A 19,703-nucleotide genomic window follows, 5' to 3' on the forward strand; every position below is an offset into this window, starting at 1 on the left:
TTGTTAACAGGCAAATTTAAAAAAAGTGCACATTACATAAAAAGATTACTGACAAAAAGTTTGCATAGTTAGTCATATTGCAGAGTGCGTTCTATTTATATCAAATTCACGGTGTGACTTAAGTGCAGCAACAGCCAACATTCAAAGGGAATAAGACCCAAAAATGTAAAGTGTTTAGCTAGTGCTAAAGAAAGTTGTATACTTATATGCAGAGGCAGAGTGTCGGGTGTCAGTGCACAGGGAACACACCGTGAACATTGCCAGCAATCAAAGAATATCTCTTAATAAAAATCATTTTAGGCCTTATACTATTGTAGCCTGTTGTTTATATGTTTAGTTGATGGCCCTACATAATTTAAAAAGGTGTGCTGTGTTTATTAAATCTTATTTGCCAAGTATCTGCCCATTCTGACATCTTATCCAGATCTTTTTCTAATACTGTACTATCGAGGTCAGTTATTAATATCCTACATAGTTTGGTGCCATCAGCAAAGACTGACACTTTACTATCTATCCCCTCCACAAGGTCATTAATAAAAAGATTAAAAATAACTAGTCCTAGACTGGGGGGGGGTAGGTCCTGCATCCCCGGGAGGATGCAGTTCCCTGTAGTGCCCTGAGAGGCTCAGGGGCGCTACATACCAGTACCTAACATATCATTTTATATTTTAAGGTACATTACACTGACTATGGCCTTCACACATGTCTAGATGTTATTCTATGTTAGGTGTAGCAAATTCAAACAATAATAATAATAATAATAATAATAATAATCTGATCTTGTAAACCAGATTCATTCTTTAACAATGCCCACCACATCATAATCCATGGTTGACATAAGAGTCTCCAATTCATTCATTTTGTTTGAAAGACTTCTTGCATTTGCCAGTAAACATTTAATACTATTAACAAATGTATTACTCCTAGCCTCCCTACTTTCCTTGCATGTCCCAGCCCCCCCATTCCTTCATTGAACCCTACCGTCTCACTGTATCTATGTGCTCTATCTATCCCCTTATTTGCTCCACTACCCTCCCTCCCCCCAGATCCTAGTTTAAAAGCTCCTCCATCCATCTGACCATTTTCTCCCCCAGCACAGCTGCACCTTCCCCATTGAGGTGCATCCCGTCCCTACCGTAGAGCCTGTAAGCGACTGAGAAGTCAGCCCAGTTCTCCGTTAAACTGAACCCTTCCTTCCTGCACCAATTTCTAAGCCATGTATTTATCTCCCTAAGCTCCCACTGTCTTTCTAGTGACACTCGTGTCACCGGTAGTATTTCTGAAAACACCACCTTGAAGTTCCTGGACTTCAGCTTCTCCTTGTTCTCAGTAATCATTTTTAAGGACCTTCCACCTGCCTCTAACTTTGCCCTTAATACCAATGTGCACCATGACTGCTGGGTTTTCCCCAGCCCCACCCAGCAATCTGTCTATCCAACCCACAATATGCCGAACCTGAGCACCCGGCAGACAACACACTGTTCGGCATTCACAGTATTGGCGACAGATGACCCTGTCTGTCCGCCTAATTATAGAGTCCCCGACCATCAACATCTGTCTGTCCTTTGCTGCTCTCCTATTTCCCTCCTTTGTACAGCAGTTGTTTTCCTGGTTGCTAGTAGCAACGTCTAACTGTAGTGATCCTAGTCCTGGCCCTGCATTTCTAATATCAGCCACACAGGCATATTTACTAAGTTGTGCCAGATCAGGACTAGGCTCCCTGACACTTTTCCCTCTACCTCCTCTTCTGTTACCCAGCTACCTACCTCTGGGTCCTGACCTTCCCCTCCTCCACCCTCCTCCATAGCACTGGCCCCAGCCAGAGCCGCTCAGTGAGCTCTAAACTCCTCTCCAGGTTTGCAATGCTCCTGAGTGTTGTGAGCTGCATATTTAGATCAGTTACCTGGGCTTCCAAATATGTAACACGCTGACATCGAGTGCAGACATATTCACCCTCCAACGGCTGCTCAAGGCAGGCATACATCTGACAAGACTCACACCTGGTAACATTGTCCATGGAGCATCTATTAAATGGGGATGAACAGCACAGATAAAACTATAAAAACAACAATGGGAAACTTGTAAGGAAAACTCCACACTCTGCTCTTGTGTCACACTATGATATTGTGCTTATACTATGCCCTTCCCGGCCCCCTCAGACTTTACTGCCCCTCACAAGCTCAGTGACCCTCGCTTACTGTGGCCGGGGGAAATAGTTCTGGAACAATCTAGAAACAGCTGTGGCCACTGCCCCCTCAGACTTCACTGCTCATCCCTGGATTTCCAGGATATCTGCTCCATGTCCGTCCACGGCTTCCAGGATGTGTCCTGTCTACATACAGCCTCCATTACCTCACTGTGACCCCCTGACATAACCTCCCCTCACCCAGCACCATGACACCCAGCACAGCAGAGCCCTGCATACACTGAGGAGCTGACCATGTGACCCCTGACTCCTCCCCTCCATGTGACATCATCACAGGTCCTGGAAGCACAGAGCAGCCATATATCTAGTGTGCGGCTCTGCAGGTGGAGGTAGGTGCAGGGTATTATATATCTAGTGTGCGGCTCTGCAGGTGGAGGTAGGTGCAGGGTATTATATATCTAGTGTGCGGCTCTGCAGGAGGAGGTAGGTGCAGGGTATTATAAATCTAGTGTGCGGCTCTGCAGGAGGAGGTAGGTGCAGGGTATTATATATCTAGTGTGCGGCTCTGCAGGTGGAGGTAGGTGCAGGGTATTATATATCTAGTGTGCGGCTCTGCAGGTGGAGGTAGGTGCAGAGTATTATATATCTAGTGTGCGGCTCTGCAGGTGGAGGTAGGTGCAGGGTATTATATATCTAGTGTGCGGCTCTGCAGGAGGAGGTAGGTGCAGGGTATTATATATCTAGTGTGCGGCTCTGCAGGTGGAGGTAGGTGCAGGGTATTATATATCTAGTGTGCGGCTCTGCAGGTGGAGGTAGGTGTAGGGTATTATATATCTAGTGTGCGGCTCTGCAGGTGGAGGTAGGTGCAGGGTATTATATATCTAGTGTGCGGCTCTGCAGGTGGAGGTAGGTGCAGGGTATTATATATCTAGTGTGCGGCTCTGCAGGTGGAGGTAGGTGCAGGGTATTATATATCTAGTGTGCGGCTCTGCAGGTGGAGGTAGGTGCAGGTTATTATATATCTAGTGTGCGGCTCTGCAGGTGGAGGTAGGTGCAGGGTATTATATATCTAGTGTGCGGCTCTGCAGGTGGAGGTAGGTGCAGGGTATTATATATCTAGTGTGCGGCTCTGCAGGTGGAGGTAGGTGCAGGTTATTATATATCTAGTGTGCGGCTCTGCAGGTGGAGGTAGGTGCAGGGTATTATATATCTAGTGTGCGGCTCTGCAGGTGGAGGCAGGTGCAGGGTATTATATATCTAGTGTGCGGCTCTGCAGGTGGAGGTAGGTGCAGGGTATTATATATCTAGTGTGCGGCTCTGCAGGTGGAGGTAGGTGCAGGGTATTATATATCTAGTGTGCGGCTCTGCAGGTGGAGGTAGGTGCAGGGTATTATATATCTAGTGTGCGGCTCTGCAGGTGGAGGTAGGTGCAGGGTATTATATATCTAGTGTGCGGCTCTGCAGGTGGAGGTAGGTGCAGGGTATTATATATCTAGTGTGCGGCTCTGCAGGTGGAGGTAGGTGCAGGGTATTATATATCTAGTGTGCGGCTCTGCAGGTGGAGGTAGGTGCAGGGTATTATATATCTAGTGTGCGGCTCTGCAGGTGGAGGTAGGTGCAGGGTATTATATATCTAGTGTGCGGCTCTGCAGGTGGAGGTAGGTGCAGGGTATTATATATCTAGTGTGCGGCTCTGCAGGTGGAGGTAGGTGCAGGGTATTATATATCTAGTGTGCGGCTCTGCAGGTGGAGGTAGGTGCAGGGTATTATATATCTAGTGTGCGGCTCTGCAGGTGGAGGTATCATAGTATCATAGTATCATAGTTTTTAAGGTTGAAGGGAGACTCTAAGTTCATCTAGTTCAACCCGTAGCCTAACATGTTGATCCAGAGGAAGGCAAAAAACCCCAATGTGGCAAACAAGTTCCAATGGGGAAAAAATTTCCTTCCTGACTCCACATCCGGCAATCAGACTAGTTCCCTGGATCAATACCCTGTCATAAAATCTAATATACATAACTGGTTATATTAAATTTTTCAAGAAAGGCATCCAGGCTCTGCTTAAATGTTAGTAGTGAATCACTCATTACAACATCATGCGGCAGAGAGTTCCATAGTCTCACTGCTCGTACAGTAAAGAATCCTCGTCTGTGATTATGATTAAACCTTCTTTCCTCAAGACGTAGTGGATGCCCCCGTGTTCCAGTCGCAGGCCTAGGTGTAAATAGATCTTTGGAAAGGTCTCTGTACTGTCCCCTCATATATTTATACATTGTGATTAGATCCCCCCTAAGCCTTCGTTTTTCCAGACTAAATAACCCCAAGTTTAATAACCTGTCTTCGTATTGCAGCCCACCCATTCCTCTAATAATCTTGGTCGCTCTTCTTTGCACCCTCTCCAGTTCAGCTATGTCCTTCTTATATATCGGTGACCAGAATTGTACACAGTATTCTAAGTGCGGTCGCACTAGTGACTTGTACAGAGGTAGAACTATATTTTTTTCATGAACACTTATACCTCTTTTAATACATCCCATTATTTTATTAGCCCTGGCAGCAGCTGCCTGACACTGTCCACTAAAGTGAAGTTTACCATCCACCCATACACCCAAGTCTTTTTCTGTGTCTGTTTTACCCAGTGTTCTACAATTAAGTACATAATCATAAATGTTATTTCCTCTACCCAAGTGCATGACCTTACATTTATCTACATTAAACTTCAATTGCCACTTCTCAGCCCAATCCTCCAATTTACATAAATCTCCCTGTAATATAAAATTATCCTCCTCTGTATTGATTACCCTGCAGAGTTTAGTATCATCTGCAAATATTGAAATTCTACTCCGCCTGCCCCCAACAAGGTCATTTATAAATATGTTGAAAAGAAGCGGGCCCAATACTGACCCCTGTGGTACCCCACTATGAACTGAGACCCAGTCCGAGTACGTACCATTAATAACCACCCTTTGTTTCCTATCACTGAGCCAGTTTTTAACCCAGTTACACATATTTTCCCCTATCCCCATTATTCTCATTTTATGTACCAACCTTTTGTGTGGCACCGTATCAAAAGCTTTTGAAAAGTCCATATACACAACATCCACTGCATTTCCCTGGTCCAGGCTTGAACTTACCTCTTCATAGAAGCTGATCAAATTAGTTTGACAGGATCGATCCCTCATAAACCCATGTTGATACTCTGTCATAAGGTTATTTTTCTTGAGATACTCCAGTATAGCATCTCTCAAGAAACCCTCAAGGATTTTACCAACCGTAGAGGTTAAACTTACCGGCCTATAATTTCCCGGCTCAGTTTTTGTCCCCTTTTTGAATATTGGCACCACATTTGCTATGCGCCAGTCCTGCGGTACCGACCCTGTTATTAAGGAATCTGAGAAGATTAAAAATAATGGTCTATCTATCACAGAACTCAATTCCTGTAGTACTCTAGGGTGTATGCCATCCGGGCCCGGAGATTTGTCAACCTTAGTGATTTCGAGGCGGCGGCGTACTTCCTGCTGGGTTAAGCAGGTAATATTCAAGGGTGAATTTATGGCATCACTGGTCATGTCATCTGCCATGGCATTTTCTTGTATAAAAACCGTAGAAAAAAAGTCATTCAGCAGGTAGGTGCAGGTTATTATATATCTAGTGTGCGGCTCTGCAGGTGGAGGTAGGTGCAGGGTATTATATATCTAGTGTGCGGCTCTGCAGGTGGAGGTAGGTGCAGGGTATTGTATATCTAGTGTGCGGCTCTGCAGGTGGAGGTAGGTGCAGGTTATTATATATCTAGTGTGCGGCTCTGCAGGTGGAGGTAGGTGCAGGGTATTATATATCTAGTGTGCGGCTCTGCAGGTGGAGGTAGGTGCAGGGTATTATATATCTAGTGTGCGGCTCTGCAGGTGGAGGTAGGTGCAGGGTATTATATATCTAGTGTGCGGCTCTGCAGGTGGAGGTAGGTGCAGGGTATTATATATCTAGTGTGCGGCTCTGCAGGTGGAGGTAGGTGCAGGGTATTATATATCTAGTGTGCGGCTCTGCAGGTGGAGGTAGGTGCAGGGTATTATATATCTAGTGTGCGGCTCTGCAGGTGGAGGTAGGTGCAGGGTATTATATATCTAGTGTGCGGCTCTGCAGGTGGAGGTAGGTGCAGGGTATTATATATCTAGTGTGCGGCTCTGCAGGTGGAGGTAGGTGCAGGGTATTATATATCTAGTGTGCGGCTCTGCAGGTGGAGGTAGGTGCAGGGTATTATATATCTAGTGTGCGGCTCTGCAGGTGGAGGTAGGTGCAGGGTATTATATATCTAGTGTGCGGCTCTGCAGGAGGAGGTAGGTGCAGGGTCTCTATTATTTTCTCTCCTTCATTTCCATGTTTCTGTCGTTGTCTTTTGTTTGTTTTTATGACGACGCTGAAGTCGGTTGCTTATTTTTTCTGTTTTTTTGGGGTCTTTTTTACAGGTCTTTATCTACAGAAATAAACAATACCTTACACTGCAGTGCGGAGCCGGATGTGAATACACTGAAAAGCAGCAACAAAAATGATAAAATTGCCACAAAAATTGGCATCAAAGTGGTTCCGAAGGGCGCTATTGAAAGGGTTAAAGGTCTCCGCACTGCATTGTTCTCTATTATTGTTATTTTTTTGTGTTTGTTGTTTAACATGTAAAAAACAGAAAAAAATCCAAATAAGAAAACAACTTCAGCATCAAGTTTTTATTGTCGAGTGATATTGGTGGGAAAATAAGGGGTTCAGAATTTTTATTTTCTTCTTACTTCCCTGGTAACTAGGGCTGATATAATGACTCCGCAGTGACCATATCCTCTGAGTATGGGGAGAAGGCACCATCAGCTCTTTCTTTCAAAAATAAGACCTACCTGGAAAATAAGCCCTTGTAGGATCTCTGGGGCTTCTTTTGAGTATACTTGAAATATAAGCCCTACTCCAAAAAAACCCTAGTTGTGGTTCCATAAAGAAGTGAACAAGCAGCAAAAAAAGTTAAAGAATACAGCAGGACTTGTCATCAAACAAAGCAGGCACCTCAAAAGAAAGCAAACACCCTCAAAAGAAAGCAAACCTCCCCCAAACCAGACCAGACCCCAAACAATTACAGTTGGGAAGTACCGCTGGTGGATGGGCTCTCACACAGAGATCTGTGTCGGTGTCAGGTCCCTCACCGTTCCAGCTGCATTGCACCGCAGAGCTGTGTATACAGTGACAGAGAAGGCAGAGGCAGTAATAAACCGTCTGTGCCTTATGTAGAGACAGACGGATTTCCTCTCCATTGCTACATGTTTGCGTATAGATTCACTGCTATGTAATGACATTGTATAACATCACTGCAGAGTAGGAGTCAGATGGCCCGGATGTGTAAAGTCTACGAGCTCCGAAACCAGTTAAGAATATCTAAACTTTGTTATTTACATAATGTTTCTAGTTTAGGAGTGAAATGTAATGTGGGCACATTTTTTATTTGGATTAATGTTCACTATTTTGCTGCCTTCATGCATGAAATGGGTGGTAAATTGTGCGCGTGAGCGAGTGCACAGATCTGGACACCATCTTTGGAGCTCTGTGACCCTTGTATAAGAGGGACCCCGCTACGGTCACACTTGTCTCCGTCATCTGATTTCCGTACAAGCGCTCTCACTGTGACGTATCACTAGAGTCTTGAGATGGGGAAACCAATTCGCAGGACCCCGATGCAGAGGCCAGGTCAGTAGTCCACTGGTGCTGAACAGGAGCTATGTGAACATTTTCTTTTATTCTTAAAATAAACAACAAAAGAAATCGCACAGGCCCCATATGAATCAATGCTGGGCCCCTCTGCTTCCGTTAGAAACAAGAATACATTGAATCCTAATTCCATCGCCCTGTTCTTAACTGAAAAACTTCGAAATGTTTTGTTTTTGCTCTTATGTATTTTCCTACTCTTATTCCGGGAGCAATTGTTCTTTTATTTTCCACCCACATTCCCGAATGTACTGGAGATTAAGTAAAAAAAAATGTTTAAAACAACTGAGAGTCCTCAGTGGTTGATACCTTTCAATGGCTAACTGAAAAGATGGTAATAATAGCAGCTTTCGAGACTACTCCGGTCTCTTCATCAGGCTCAGTATAACACAAAATCTGAAGAGTCACATATTTATACACTACAGGACATAGAATAGAGTGGTAAATAAGAAGAGTTATGTGAAGCAGAACGATCAGTATGGGAAGGGGGCAAACTGTTGTGGCAGTAAATATTAGAGCCCTTCATAGATAAGGAGTGTAAAAGTTTTATTGTCCTCTGATTGAGGTCTGGTCCAGAGTTGTGATGCCCCCAGATAGTCTGAGGAGCACATTTCCTAATTGATTTAAAATGACATAAATCCATGTGACCCCTTAATTCCTGCTCTGAAGGTGTCACCGGTCATCATAAGTTTGTATTCACAGACTCTTCTGTCTCTCTGGGTTTTGAAGTTTCCTTTCAATACCAGGAATTTCATGTCCATGATGCTGTGGTCTGGGTTACAAAAAAGAAAAAACAAACAGGTTACAAGAGCCACTAATATCAAGAAACCATCTCCTACATTATAAAACTAAAGAAGAAAACAACTGGGTACCTCTTGTGATCACCTACAATCCAAATCTGGAGGTGTTAAGGAGGAGCTGCATGGAAACTACAACCATTAGTGCAAATTCAAATTAAAGGGAACATGTCACCAGATTTGGCACCTATAAGCTGCGGCCACCACCAGTGGGCTCTTATATAGCATTTTAGCATGCTGTATATAAGAGCCCAGAACGCTGTGTAGAACAAAAAAAATCACTTTATAATCACTTTATAATACTCACCTAACGGGTGATGCGTTGGACCGGTTAGATGGGTGTCTCCGTTCTCCGGTACCGGCGCCTCCTCTTTCAGCCACCTTTATCCTCCATCTTCTGAAGAATGGGTGCATGACGCATCCTATGTCATCCACAATAGCCGTCATTGAGGTCCTGTTAAGGGCAGATCAAAGTGCGCCTGCGCAGGACCGAAATGCTGGCTAGTATGCATGTGGTAGGACGCATCATGCACCCATGCTTCAGAAGAAGGAGGACAAAGATGGCCAAAAGAGAAGGCGCCGGACCCGGAGAACGGAGACGCTCATCTGACTGGTCAGCATCACAACGCTAATTTAGCTGAGTATTATAAAGTGATTTTTACATTCTACACAGCAGCCTAGGCTCTTCTATACAGCATGTTAGAATGTTGTATATAAGACCTCACTGGTGGTGGCCGTGTGGCGCCCCTGACCTGGTCAGGCACCACTGAGTACTGCACCCATGCTGGGGACAGTACAACACAGGTAATCCAGAAGGCTGACCGAGGTGTGACTACACAGGCGCATAGTGATCAGGTCTCACACATGTACCTTTGAGAGGACCCCTGGGGATCCCAGGAGGGGGCAAAGCCTTCACCTCCACTTGAGAAGTGGAGGGGGCAAAGCCTCCATCTCCACTCAAGGGGTGTGGTAGAGAGCCTGGTTGCTAGGTGGCGTAGGCAAGAACAGGAGAGGAGGAGCAGTGAGCCGGTTTAGTGTCGAGTCCAGGGAGGGCAGACGTGAGGAGCAGACCCCTGGGGCTGTGGCAGTCTAACAGCGTCCGCGCAGTGACTACCGACAGGGGAGAACGGTCACCTAGTAGTGCTACCCGAAATCCATCCTCAGCTAAAGAGAGAGCAACGGAGTGGGAAGTAAGGAGACTGCTAGGGAGTTACCAGGCCCAAACGGGTAGTAGGTCCCAGTGCAGGGATAGATCCACCTTTCCTTGCCAAACCTGCTTGAGGGGGCACTTTACACCCCCAAGACCACACTACAGAGTCCGCAGCCACGTAGCCACAGTTAGGGCCCATAGTTCACAGGAGGCAAGCAGCCGGAGTGTCCTGGTCCAGGCTACAAGCAAACGGGCCAAAACGAAGGGGAGAGAGGCACCAGCAACTTCCCTGGGTGACCCCCATAGGGACTAAAAGTCGGGGTTACCCCAAAACGCGAAGGGCTAAGGAAGGCGAGTCGGTAGTCACCCTCATCAGTCAGCCTGAAGGACACCTGGTTCCAGCCTGGTTCATCCCAGCTACGCCCGGGTTACTCACTCTGCCATCTTCTGTGAGTAAAACCCCTGAAAGACATTCTGCTTGTGTGGAGTTATTCTGCGCCTTGTGGTTCTACACACTTACACAGGGCCCTGGGGCTTGCCTCACTCTCAGGAGGCTATTACAACTGACTGCACCCACCATCAGCCCCAGGCATCCCTTAATCTGCAGTGGCGGTCCCCACTGACCGCAATTCTGAGAGTGGCGTCACGACAATCCTAGAAGAAGGTTTCCTACCTGTGACCAGACAGGATCCAGCCGAGTGGAGTCCCTGAAGGTAATGCACCGACACTGCACTAGTGGGGCTTCACATCTGGCGTCACGAACAGGATAAGGACTAGACCTGTCCAGACAGGTGACCATGTGCCTGGGCGGTCCGCTTGAAAAATTGGAAGCGCCGCCATATTGCCACCATGAAAAGCGCGCTGAAAAACAACAGCAGCCCGCGCTGGGAGAAGTTACCGCCCACGAAGAGGTGTGGCTACCCAGAGATCCCCTGCAGAGTCCTGACCTCGCAAGTGAAGAGAGCGGAGGCGTTCAGAGACGTCGGGACAGAAAGGGAGCCAGGAGTCTGCTGTTAGAGGAAATGGCATCTGAACACAGAGACCCAGAGCCAGGCTCCGCTGCCTGGTGGTGTCGGGAGCTTGCCCAGCTATGCGACCAACTGGAGGCCAGGGTTGTAAGGCAGATCAGAGAGGGACGCACGGAGCTTCTGGAGATGGCTGCAGCGGTTCAGGCCTATGAGAGGAGAACCGCACGACGAGTGCCAGACCGAGCGGCGACGACTCAGACCCCGATGATGCTACCGATGGGTGAGTCCAGTGTTGCCCCTGCCAGCGCGAGTGCCCCGACCCCTGCTGCCACGCCTGCGGTCCCTGAAGAGGCGCCCGGCGCGGCGACGCTGAACCAGGCCGCAGCCACGCCAGGTGCGGCCCGCCAAGCCCAGGCCGCCGCAGCGATGCCCTGCCCGGCCCGCAAAGATCCGGCTGCCACCGCAACCCTCCTCCACGCCGCAGGTGCGACGCTGACCCAGGCCGCCGCCATGCTAGGCCCGGCCCGCCAAGACCCCACCGCAGCAGCGACGCTCGTCCGCGCCGCAAGTGAGGTGCTGAACCAGGCCGCAGCCACGTCAGGTGCGGCCCGCCAAGCCCGAATCGCTGCAGCGACGCCCAGCCCAGCCTGCACGGATCCCATCGCAGCTGCGACACCAATCCAGGCCGCCGCAGCGATGGCCTGCCCGGCCCGCCAAGAACCGGCCACAGTAGCGATGCCCGCTAAGACTCCAGCTGCGACCGCGACGCTGATCCAGGCCGCCGCCATGCAAGGCGCGGCCCGCCAAGACCAGGCCGCCGCCATGACAGGCGCGGCCCGCCAAGATAAGAATGTACCACTATTTACCCCGGCCTGCAAGGCCAGAGCAGACACCGCTCCCCAGTCTAAGGAAGTCCCTGCTAGGAAGCTCCTGATAGGGGAGGACCCCGAATACTGGAAGCTGAAAGCTGATCTAGAGGCCCAGTTCCCACAGGAGATGGTGGACCGGTATCTGCTCCCTCCGCACACCCCCAAGGCGACTCCTGCAGCAACCACGCCAAAGAGTTCCCCGCCCGGGCCTGCTGATGAAAGCCCAGCCCCAGCACTGCCACAACAGGAGTGCTCAGAAGAACTAAGGGGGAGGGGAGGCCAGGAGGCTGAGGAGCTGACCCCGGAGCCATCAGCAGTGGATCCATGCCCAGAGCCAGAGATGTTGCCATATTCCCGCTGGGATGAAGAGAGCCCGACACCCTCCGCTGAGGAAGATTTGTCCAGAAACCTCACCTGGGAGCCTGCAAGCAGTGAAGTAGCAACCCAGCAGAACCCAGCCCGCAAGACACGGCGCCGCAGCAGAACAAAGTTTTTCCCTGCACCGCAGTCTCCAGAGCAGAAAGATGAAGTAACGGCCAGAGACTTGGAAGAGAAACGGTTCCTGAGAAGAGCCAAATCCCAGGTCAGAGGTCCACTTTGTCGTGGTGTAGTAGAAGACTTCAGCTTGAAATCAGGATACGGCTTCATAGTTGCTCCTGGTATGAAGGAAGGCATCTTTGTAAACAGAAGAGACGTTAGAGCCCATTTGCCTAGAGGACATCCAGGAAGAAACTTACAGATGGGAGATACAGTGGAATTCACCATGCACCAAGGAGAAAGAGGATGGTATGCACTCGATGTTACACCATGTCCCAGAAGTCCCTACAGAAACCCCATGCTGCAAGATAAAGAAACAGACACAGAAGAAGATGGAGATAGAGAAAGAAAAGACAAAGAACCTACTGATGAGACCACTACAGATGATGATAGAGATGGAGAAAGCAACAGGTGCCGCAGCCCTACAGGCCCAAGCCCTGGTAAGGAGGAATCTGCGTAAAGTAAAGAAAGAAGTACAGAAGTTACCAGTTTGACAAGTTTTGAAAAGTTTTGCAACGTTAATGTTTAAGAAATGTGCCCACATGAACTAATGTGAGAAACCCATGAACCTTAAGGCTATGAACTGGCTATAGCCACAAACTCTCGCAGTGTACATAGTTACCCCAGAGGTACCACCACCAGAGCCAGCCTGTTTAGGGGCCTGGCTCGCCTGCAACCAGGGAGCACGCCTGTTTATGGGGCCTGGCTCTCCACCACAAAGAGGGTACCTGGTCAGCACCAACTGTGAAGGCCGCCTCTGGATCCTGCCAGAAGTGGCTGAAGGCGCGGCTTCACCAGGCCAGGTATACCCTGAAACCACCAGACCACGAAAGCCGCCTCTACATCCTGCCAGAAGTGGCTGAAGGCGCGGCCAACAGGAGAGGAAGATTGGAGGAAAGGTCTGGGGAAGTGGATGGCCCAGACCTGGTTACCAACAGGACCGGTGACCTGCCTCCTGAAAGGGTTTTGGGTGGGTTAACGGACTTGTGGGTGGAGGGTGGTGATGTATGGTACCTGGTGGTTTTAAAACGTTTTACCATGTTTTACTGTTTTATGCATTTTAAAATGTTGTCTTGCAGCCCGAGGACGTGCTGGTGATAACTAAGGGGGAATGTGGCGCCCCTGACCTGGTCAGGCACCACTGAGTACTGCACCCATGCTGGGGACAGTACAACACAGGTAATCCAGAAGGCTGACCGAGGTGTGACTACACAGGCGCATAGTGATCAGGTCTCACACATGTACCTTTGAGAGGACCCCTGGGGATCCCAGGAGGGGGCAAAGCCTTCACCTCCACTTGAGAAGTGGAGGGGTCAAAGCCTCCATCTCCACTCAAGGGGTGTGGTAGAGAGCCTGGTTGCTAGGTGGCGTAGGCAAGAACAGGAGAGGAGGAGCAGTGAGCCGGTTTAGTGTCGAGTCCAGGGAGGGCAGACGTGAGGAGCAGACCCCTGGGGCTGTGGCAGTCTAACAGCGTCCGCGCAGTGACTACCGACGGGGGAGAACGGTCACCTAGTAGTGCTACCCGAAATCCATCTTCAGCTAAAGAGAGAGCAACGGAGTGGGAAGTAAGGAGACTGCTAGGGAGTTACCAGGCCCAAACGGGTAGTAGGTCCCAGTGCAGGGATAGATCCACCTTTCCTTGCCAAACCTGCTTGAGGGGGCACTTTACACCCCCAAGACCACACTACAGAGTCCGCAGCCACGTAGCCACAGTTAGGGCCCATAGTTCACAGGAGGCAAGCAGCCGGAGTGTCCTGGTCCAGGCTACAAGCAAACGGGCCAAAACGAAGGGGAGAGAGGCACCAGCAACTTCCCTGGGTGACCCCCATAGGGACTAAAAGTCGGGGTTACCCCAAAACGCGAAGGGCTAAGGAAGGCGAGTCGGTAGTCACCCTCATCAGTCAGCCTGAAGGACACCTGGTTCCAGCCTGGTTCATCCCAGCTACGCCCGGGTTACTCACTCTGCCATCTTCTGTGAGTAAAACCCCTGAAAGACATTCTGCTTGTGTGGAGTTATTCTGCGCCTTGTGGTTCTACACACTTACACAGGGCCCTGGGGCTTGCCTCACTCTCAGGAGGCTATTACAACTGACTGCACCCACCATCAGCCCCAGGCATCCCTTAATCTGCAGTGGCGGTCCCCACTGACCGCAATTGTGAGAGTGGCGTCACGACAATCCTAGAAGAAGGTTTCCTACCTGTGACCAGACAGGATCCAGCCGAGTGGAGTCCCTGAAGGTAATGCACCGACACTGCACGAGTGGGGCTTCACAGCCGCAGCTTATAAGATGCCAAATCTAGTCACAGATTCCCTTTAAAATCTATTTTTCCAGATCCCCCACTTCTGTGTTTTAGGCAGCCCCCGAATCCAAGAAGCATCATTGTCAGAAGCTCCCTGTCCTCTACAACAACAGGAACATTTCCCTGCAACCAGAAAACATGTAACACCTGTCCATTTATACTGACAATGGGCAAGATAAAGATTCCCAGATCACATCAGGACTACAAGATCACAGGGACCTTCAGCAGCACCACAACTATTGTGGTGTACTTAATTATATGTATCAAATGTCCAACTGGGGGTCTGTATGTAGGTTAGAGAGGACAACAGCTCAGGACAAGGATGAATTCTCGTCGCCACACAATAAGAGAAAAAAGGATTAATCTACCTGTGACCAAACATTTATGTATCCCAGATCAAAGCATCATGGACATGAAGTTGCTGGTATTGAAAGGAAACTTCAAATCCCAGAGAGACAGAATGGTTTGGGAATATAAACTTATGATGACCGGTGACACATTCAGAGCAGGAATGAAGGTGTCATATGGATTTATGTCAATTTACATCAATTAAGAAATGTGCTCCTCAGCATCTGGGGGCATCACAACTCTGGACCAGACCTCAATCAGAGGACAATAAAACTTTCCCCCTCCTTATCCATGAACTGCTGCAATATTTACTGCCAGAACTGATTGTCCCCTTCCCATATTGATAGTTCTGCTTCATGTCGCGGGCGGGGAGGAGGACGCTGCGCTCACCCACTGCTCGGGTCCGACACTGCTACTGCTTCGCTTGCTGCTCGGTGGCTCGAGCGGTGGGCCGGATCCGGGGACTCGAGCGGCGCTCCTCGCCCGTGAGTAAAAAGGGGAATGGTTTTGGGGATTTATTGTCCGTGACGCCACCCACGGTTGTAGTGAGGTTGTGACACCACTGCTGCTCTGGACGGGGATCCCGGGAGCGATGACAGGGAGCAGCGCAGTTGTTGTTTTCTCCCCTCCGTGGGTAGGGGGTTGGTTGTCCTGGGGCCCGGTGAGGGAGGGATGTGTGGCAGGCGGGTTACGGGGCCTGGTGAGGTGCAGGGTCGCGGGGGCAGCGGGGTGCCGCATGGCACAGTGGTACTCACTCAGCCAATGATGAATGCAAAGTCCTTGGTAAAACACACGGCTGGATGGACGGGGCCCACTGACGGCTGCGGTGGTTTCTGCTCCCGGTAGGTTGATGGTAGCCGTCTTTCCCTGCACCTTTGGTCTGTCTGTGGTACTGATGGCTTCCCACCGGTAACCCGCTCCCCAGCTTGGATGGATGCTGAAGGAGCCCCTTTTGCCCGCAGGCTCTGGCCCTGGGAACTGTAGCCTTGGCGGTGACTGTGTTTCCCTTCACAGTTTGAGCTGTTGCCTTCTATCGGGTCTTGACTGCTGGGAAACCCAGGAGGTTCCCTTCGCTAACGGATTTGACCGGTTTTACGGCGACTCCAAGCCTGGTCGGGGTCCGTAAGCCCTGCCGAATGGTGCTGGCTTCTCTTCGTTCCCCGATCCGGTACCGGCGGGCCACCGCCCGACCCCGGTCCTTACGGTTCACTCCAATCGGCCTCTCCTGCAGACGGTCACCACCGTCTGCCAACCTTGCTGTATGTGCCCGGGCCACGTACCCGGACACGGTCAGTCAGTTGCTCCTCTACCACTTCACTCTCAAACTAATCTGATCTCACTTCCTTTTCCCGCCTCCAGGACTGTGAACTCCTCGGTGGGTGGGGCCAACTGCCTGGCCCACCCCGTGGTGTGGACATCAGGCCCTGGAGGGAGGCAACAAGGATTTTATCTGACTTCGGTGTGCCTAGCCGGGGTGTGGGGTGTGCTGCTGCAGTACCCGTGATGACCTGGCTTGTCCAGGGCGCCACATTCACATAACCTGTCTTATTTACTGCTCCATTCTATGTCCTGTTGTGTATAAATATGTGGCTCTTCAGATTTTGTGTTATACTGAGCCTGATGAAGAGACCTGAGTAGTCTTGAAAGCTGCTATTATTACCATCTTTTCAGTTAGGTATTAAAAGGCATCAACCACTGAGGACAGTTCTTTTAAATTTTATCTCTACTGGCTAACACGGTACAAAGATAGATTTTATTTGGAAATTAAGTAAAAATTGAAAGTACGGTGAAAATAAATAAATAACTAATTCCACCATTGTTCTTTTAGTGTTGTTTTTACTACATTCATTGTGTGCTGAAAGTGAGCGGTCAGCATGATTCTCCAGGTCAGTGTGATTACAGCAATATCAGACTTGCACATTTATTATTATTAAGCGGTGACTAGAGATGAGCGGAGCCGTAGACGTTCGGCTTCTGCTGATCCAGCTGAACTTTTTTAAAGATCGGTTTCGGACCCGAACGTGACCTGAACTTCATTTGAAGTCACTGATTGGCAGTTCACGTCTCCGCCCACATGCAGCCATAAACACATCACTTCCAGGGGAGGTCAAGTTTTTTCAATTTTTTTTTTTGTTTGTGAACACTACATCCCATCATGCTGTTGTTACCCCCAGTGTGAGCCGATCAAACACTGAAAGGGGCTCAAACCAGGCTGACCACCGAGCGTACCCGAGCACAGCGATGCTCGCGAGAGTGGTTTGCAGTCTTAACACCCCCGAACTCCAAACTTGAACTTAGTTTTCTTGGAAAAGTCTGAGTTCGTACCAAAAAAACAAAATTCAGTTTTGCTCATCTCTAGTGGTGAATAAAAGTCTCTTTTGTAAAAAAAAAAAAAAAAAAAAAAAAAAAGAATGTTTCGTGTTTCGCCATTGTCTGACACTGGTAACATTATTATTTTTGCATCAATGGAGTTGAGTGAGGACTTGTGTTTTTTTGAGCCGACATTTTCATTGATACCATTCTAGGTGTAATATGAATAATTGATCACTTTTCATTGTATTAATACTGCTATAAAATGATATCTCACCTCCCCTATCTGAATTAATTTTCCATATCGGCTCATCTCCTTCCCATTCAGGTCTTTATAATATCGGATCCTCTCAGTGGATCTTGTATAGAAGATAATTCTCCTGATCGCCCCGTGAAGGATGGATATGGACAGGGACAAGATGGCGGAGAGGATATTACACCTCACCCTAGAGATCCTCTTCCGGCTTACTGGAGAGGTGAGAGATTCTGATGACGTCACATTACATCATTCTTATCTATGGGAATAACAGATGGACAGAACTGGAGAGGTGAGGACTCTGGAAATGTCTGGAGTGAGATTTATTACTGTGTCTCTCCATAACCAGGATTACACAGTAGTGAAGAAGACCTCTAGTGAGCACTGTCAGGCCCCTATGTCTGAGGGATGGGGAAGACCCCTGAGCCCAATCACGGGGCCTCCACCTCACCCCCCGATACATGAGGACATCAATGACCAGAAGATCCTAGAACTCATCTACAAGATGATTGAGTTGCTGACTGGAGAGGTGACACTGCTGGGAATGCTGGGACATTATACAGTAACGCTATGAAGGGATCGGGGGTGACGGTATCATTGTATGTGTCAGGTTCCTGTAAGGTGTCAGGACGTCACCGTCTATTTCTCCATGGAGGAGTGGGAGTATTTAGAAGGACACAAAGATCTGTACAAGGACGTCATGATGGAGGATCCCCAGCCCCTCACATCACCAGGTAATAGACAGGACTAAATTCACACGGCCTATAATTATCTGTATGTAAGGAATGAATTCAGTCCCTGTATGTGTCTCCTCCAGTTCTATCCAGTAAGAGGACAACACCAGAGAGATGTCCCCGTCCTCTTCTCCCACAGGACTGTAAACAAGAAGACCCCGATGTTCCTCAGGATCATCAGGTAGATGGAGAGAAGGTGACATGAAATCTCCCTATGATGTGTAGACGGCTGTGAAGGTCTTGTGCTCAGTCTTGTTTTATCCTCCAGTATTATATGTGTTATACTTGTGTAATGAGAGCGGTGGAGATGGCAGGATTAGAGCTGATCATAGATGGGACTTCTCCATTTGTCTGTGACTTTTACAATATTTGTTTCAGGGTGAAGATCTACCCCATATTAATACTACAGAGACATATGTGAGGGGTGATGAGCGGAGTAAAGAGGAGATTCCTACAGATAACCGCCCAGGTGAGTAGTGACCACTAAATGCAGAGAAGTCACAGATTCTTCTCAGTCACAGGCTGTGGCTGCTTTATCCGTGGTGTAGTCTGGCCATATCACAATCAAGTGGTCCCCATTCTGCCACTAAGCCAATGTGTTGAAATTGTCCCCATTACTTGGGCATTGGAGGTCCTTCTGTTGGAGTTAGAGGTTGCGTACTCACAGCTGCCCAGATCTCCAAACTACAAAGCCAAATGGCAGTGACTCGCCCACTCCAGGGCTATGGGACACCCGGTGCCGGGCCGGACTAGTCCGGGGGGTAGTCAGTGGTGGCGGGGCCCGACTCCGTGGCCCTGGTGGGTGTCAATTAAATAGGCTGGTGACTTGGGGTGAATAAAGTTTATATTTGTCGTGACGCCACCTGTGGTTTGCGGTTGTTAAGCCGCCGCTGCTGTGTGAGGCCTCCGGGGTGATGGAATGGCAGCTAGGATGGTACTGCTCCCCACAGGTGGAGCGGTGTTACGGTTGCTGCGAGCACTGGAGACTATGTCCAGATTTCTTGCTACTGCACATGTGCGAGCGCTGGAGACTAAGTCCAGATTTCGTGCTACTGCACATGTGCGAGCGCTGGAGACTAAGTCCAGATTTCTTGCTACTGCACATGTGCGAGCGCCGGAGACTAAGTCCAATCTTGGAGCCATTGCACATGTGTGGGTGACATCATCGCTGACACGAGGTCACATGTCTCTGACACCTTCTATGCCGATTGGTCGCTGGTCATGTGCTTGTGACGTCTTGCTCGGTGATAGGCCAGCATGACGTCACTCCTGTCGTTCTGGCAGCGGATTGGCTCTGGTGTCCTCCATCTTGGATGAGGCACAGAGTCTATATAAGACCCTGACACACGCCGCATGGTGCTCAGTCCTCTTGGTTCATGCATATGAGTAGACGCTCTGTGCGCGTTCCTCTAGGCATTCCTCTGTCTATGCTAGGTGAGCGCTACCGGCAGGGTAGCGTTCTTATACCTTACAGCTTCGGCTGCTGTCCGTATCCTTACCTCTTAGGGGAGCGGACATAGGCAGGTGCCTGAGGCACATGGTCTGGCTGGGCCTT

At 49.2% G+C, this 19,703-nt stretch overlaps 1 protein-coding gene and 1 long non-coding RNA gene across 2 annotated transcripts in view; one reads left to right on the forward strand and one right to left on the reverse strand.

Annotated features, from left to right (window-relative positions):
* The window catches only part of LOC142258946 (uncharacterized), a 450,433-nt gene that overhangs the window by 170,043 nt on the left and 260,687 nt on the right, over positions 1-19,703 (reverse strand). The gene's annotated exons all lie outside the window — the stretch shown is intronic.
* LOC142258944 (uncharacterized) overlaps positions 17,700-19,703 on the forward strand; it is a 104,605-nt gene continuing 102,601 nt past the window's right edge. The window contains exons 1-4 of the mRNA XM_075331498.1: positions 17,700-17,943; positions 18,025-18,148; positions 18,232-18,329; positions 18,527-18,617. Coding sequence (XP_075187613.1) covers positions 17,722-17,943; positions 18,025-18,148; positions 18,232-18,329; positions 18,527-18,617 — 535 coding nt within the window. The 5' untranslated portion in view covers positions 17,700-17,721. The remainder of the gene's footprint in view (positions 17,944-18,024; positions 18,149-18,231; positions 18,330-18,526; positions 18,618-19,703) is intronic.

Source organism: Anomaloglossus baeobatrachus (genome assembly GCF_048569485.1).
Source record: "Anomaloglossus baeobatrachus isolate aAnoBae1 chromosome 5 unlocalized genomic scaffold, aAnoBae1.hap1 SUPER_5_unloc_19, whole genome shotgun sequence".
NCBI classification, from domain to species: domain Eukaryota; kingdom Metazoa; phylum Chordata; class Amphibia; order Anura; family Aromobatidae; genus Anomaloglossus; species Anomaloglossus baeobatrachus.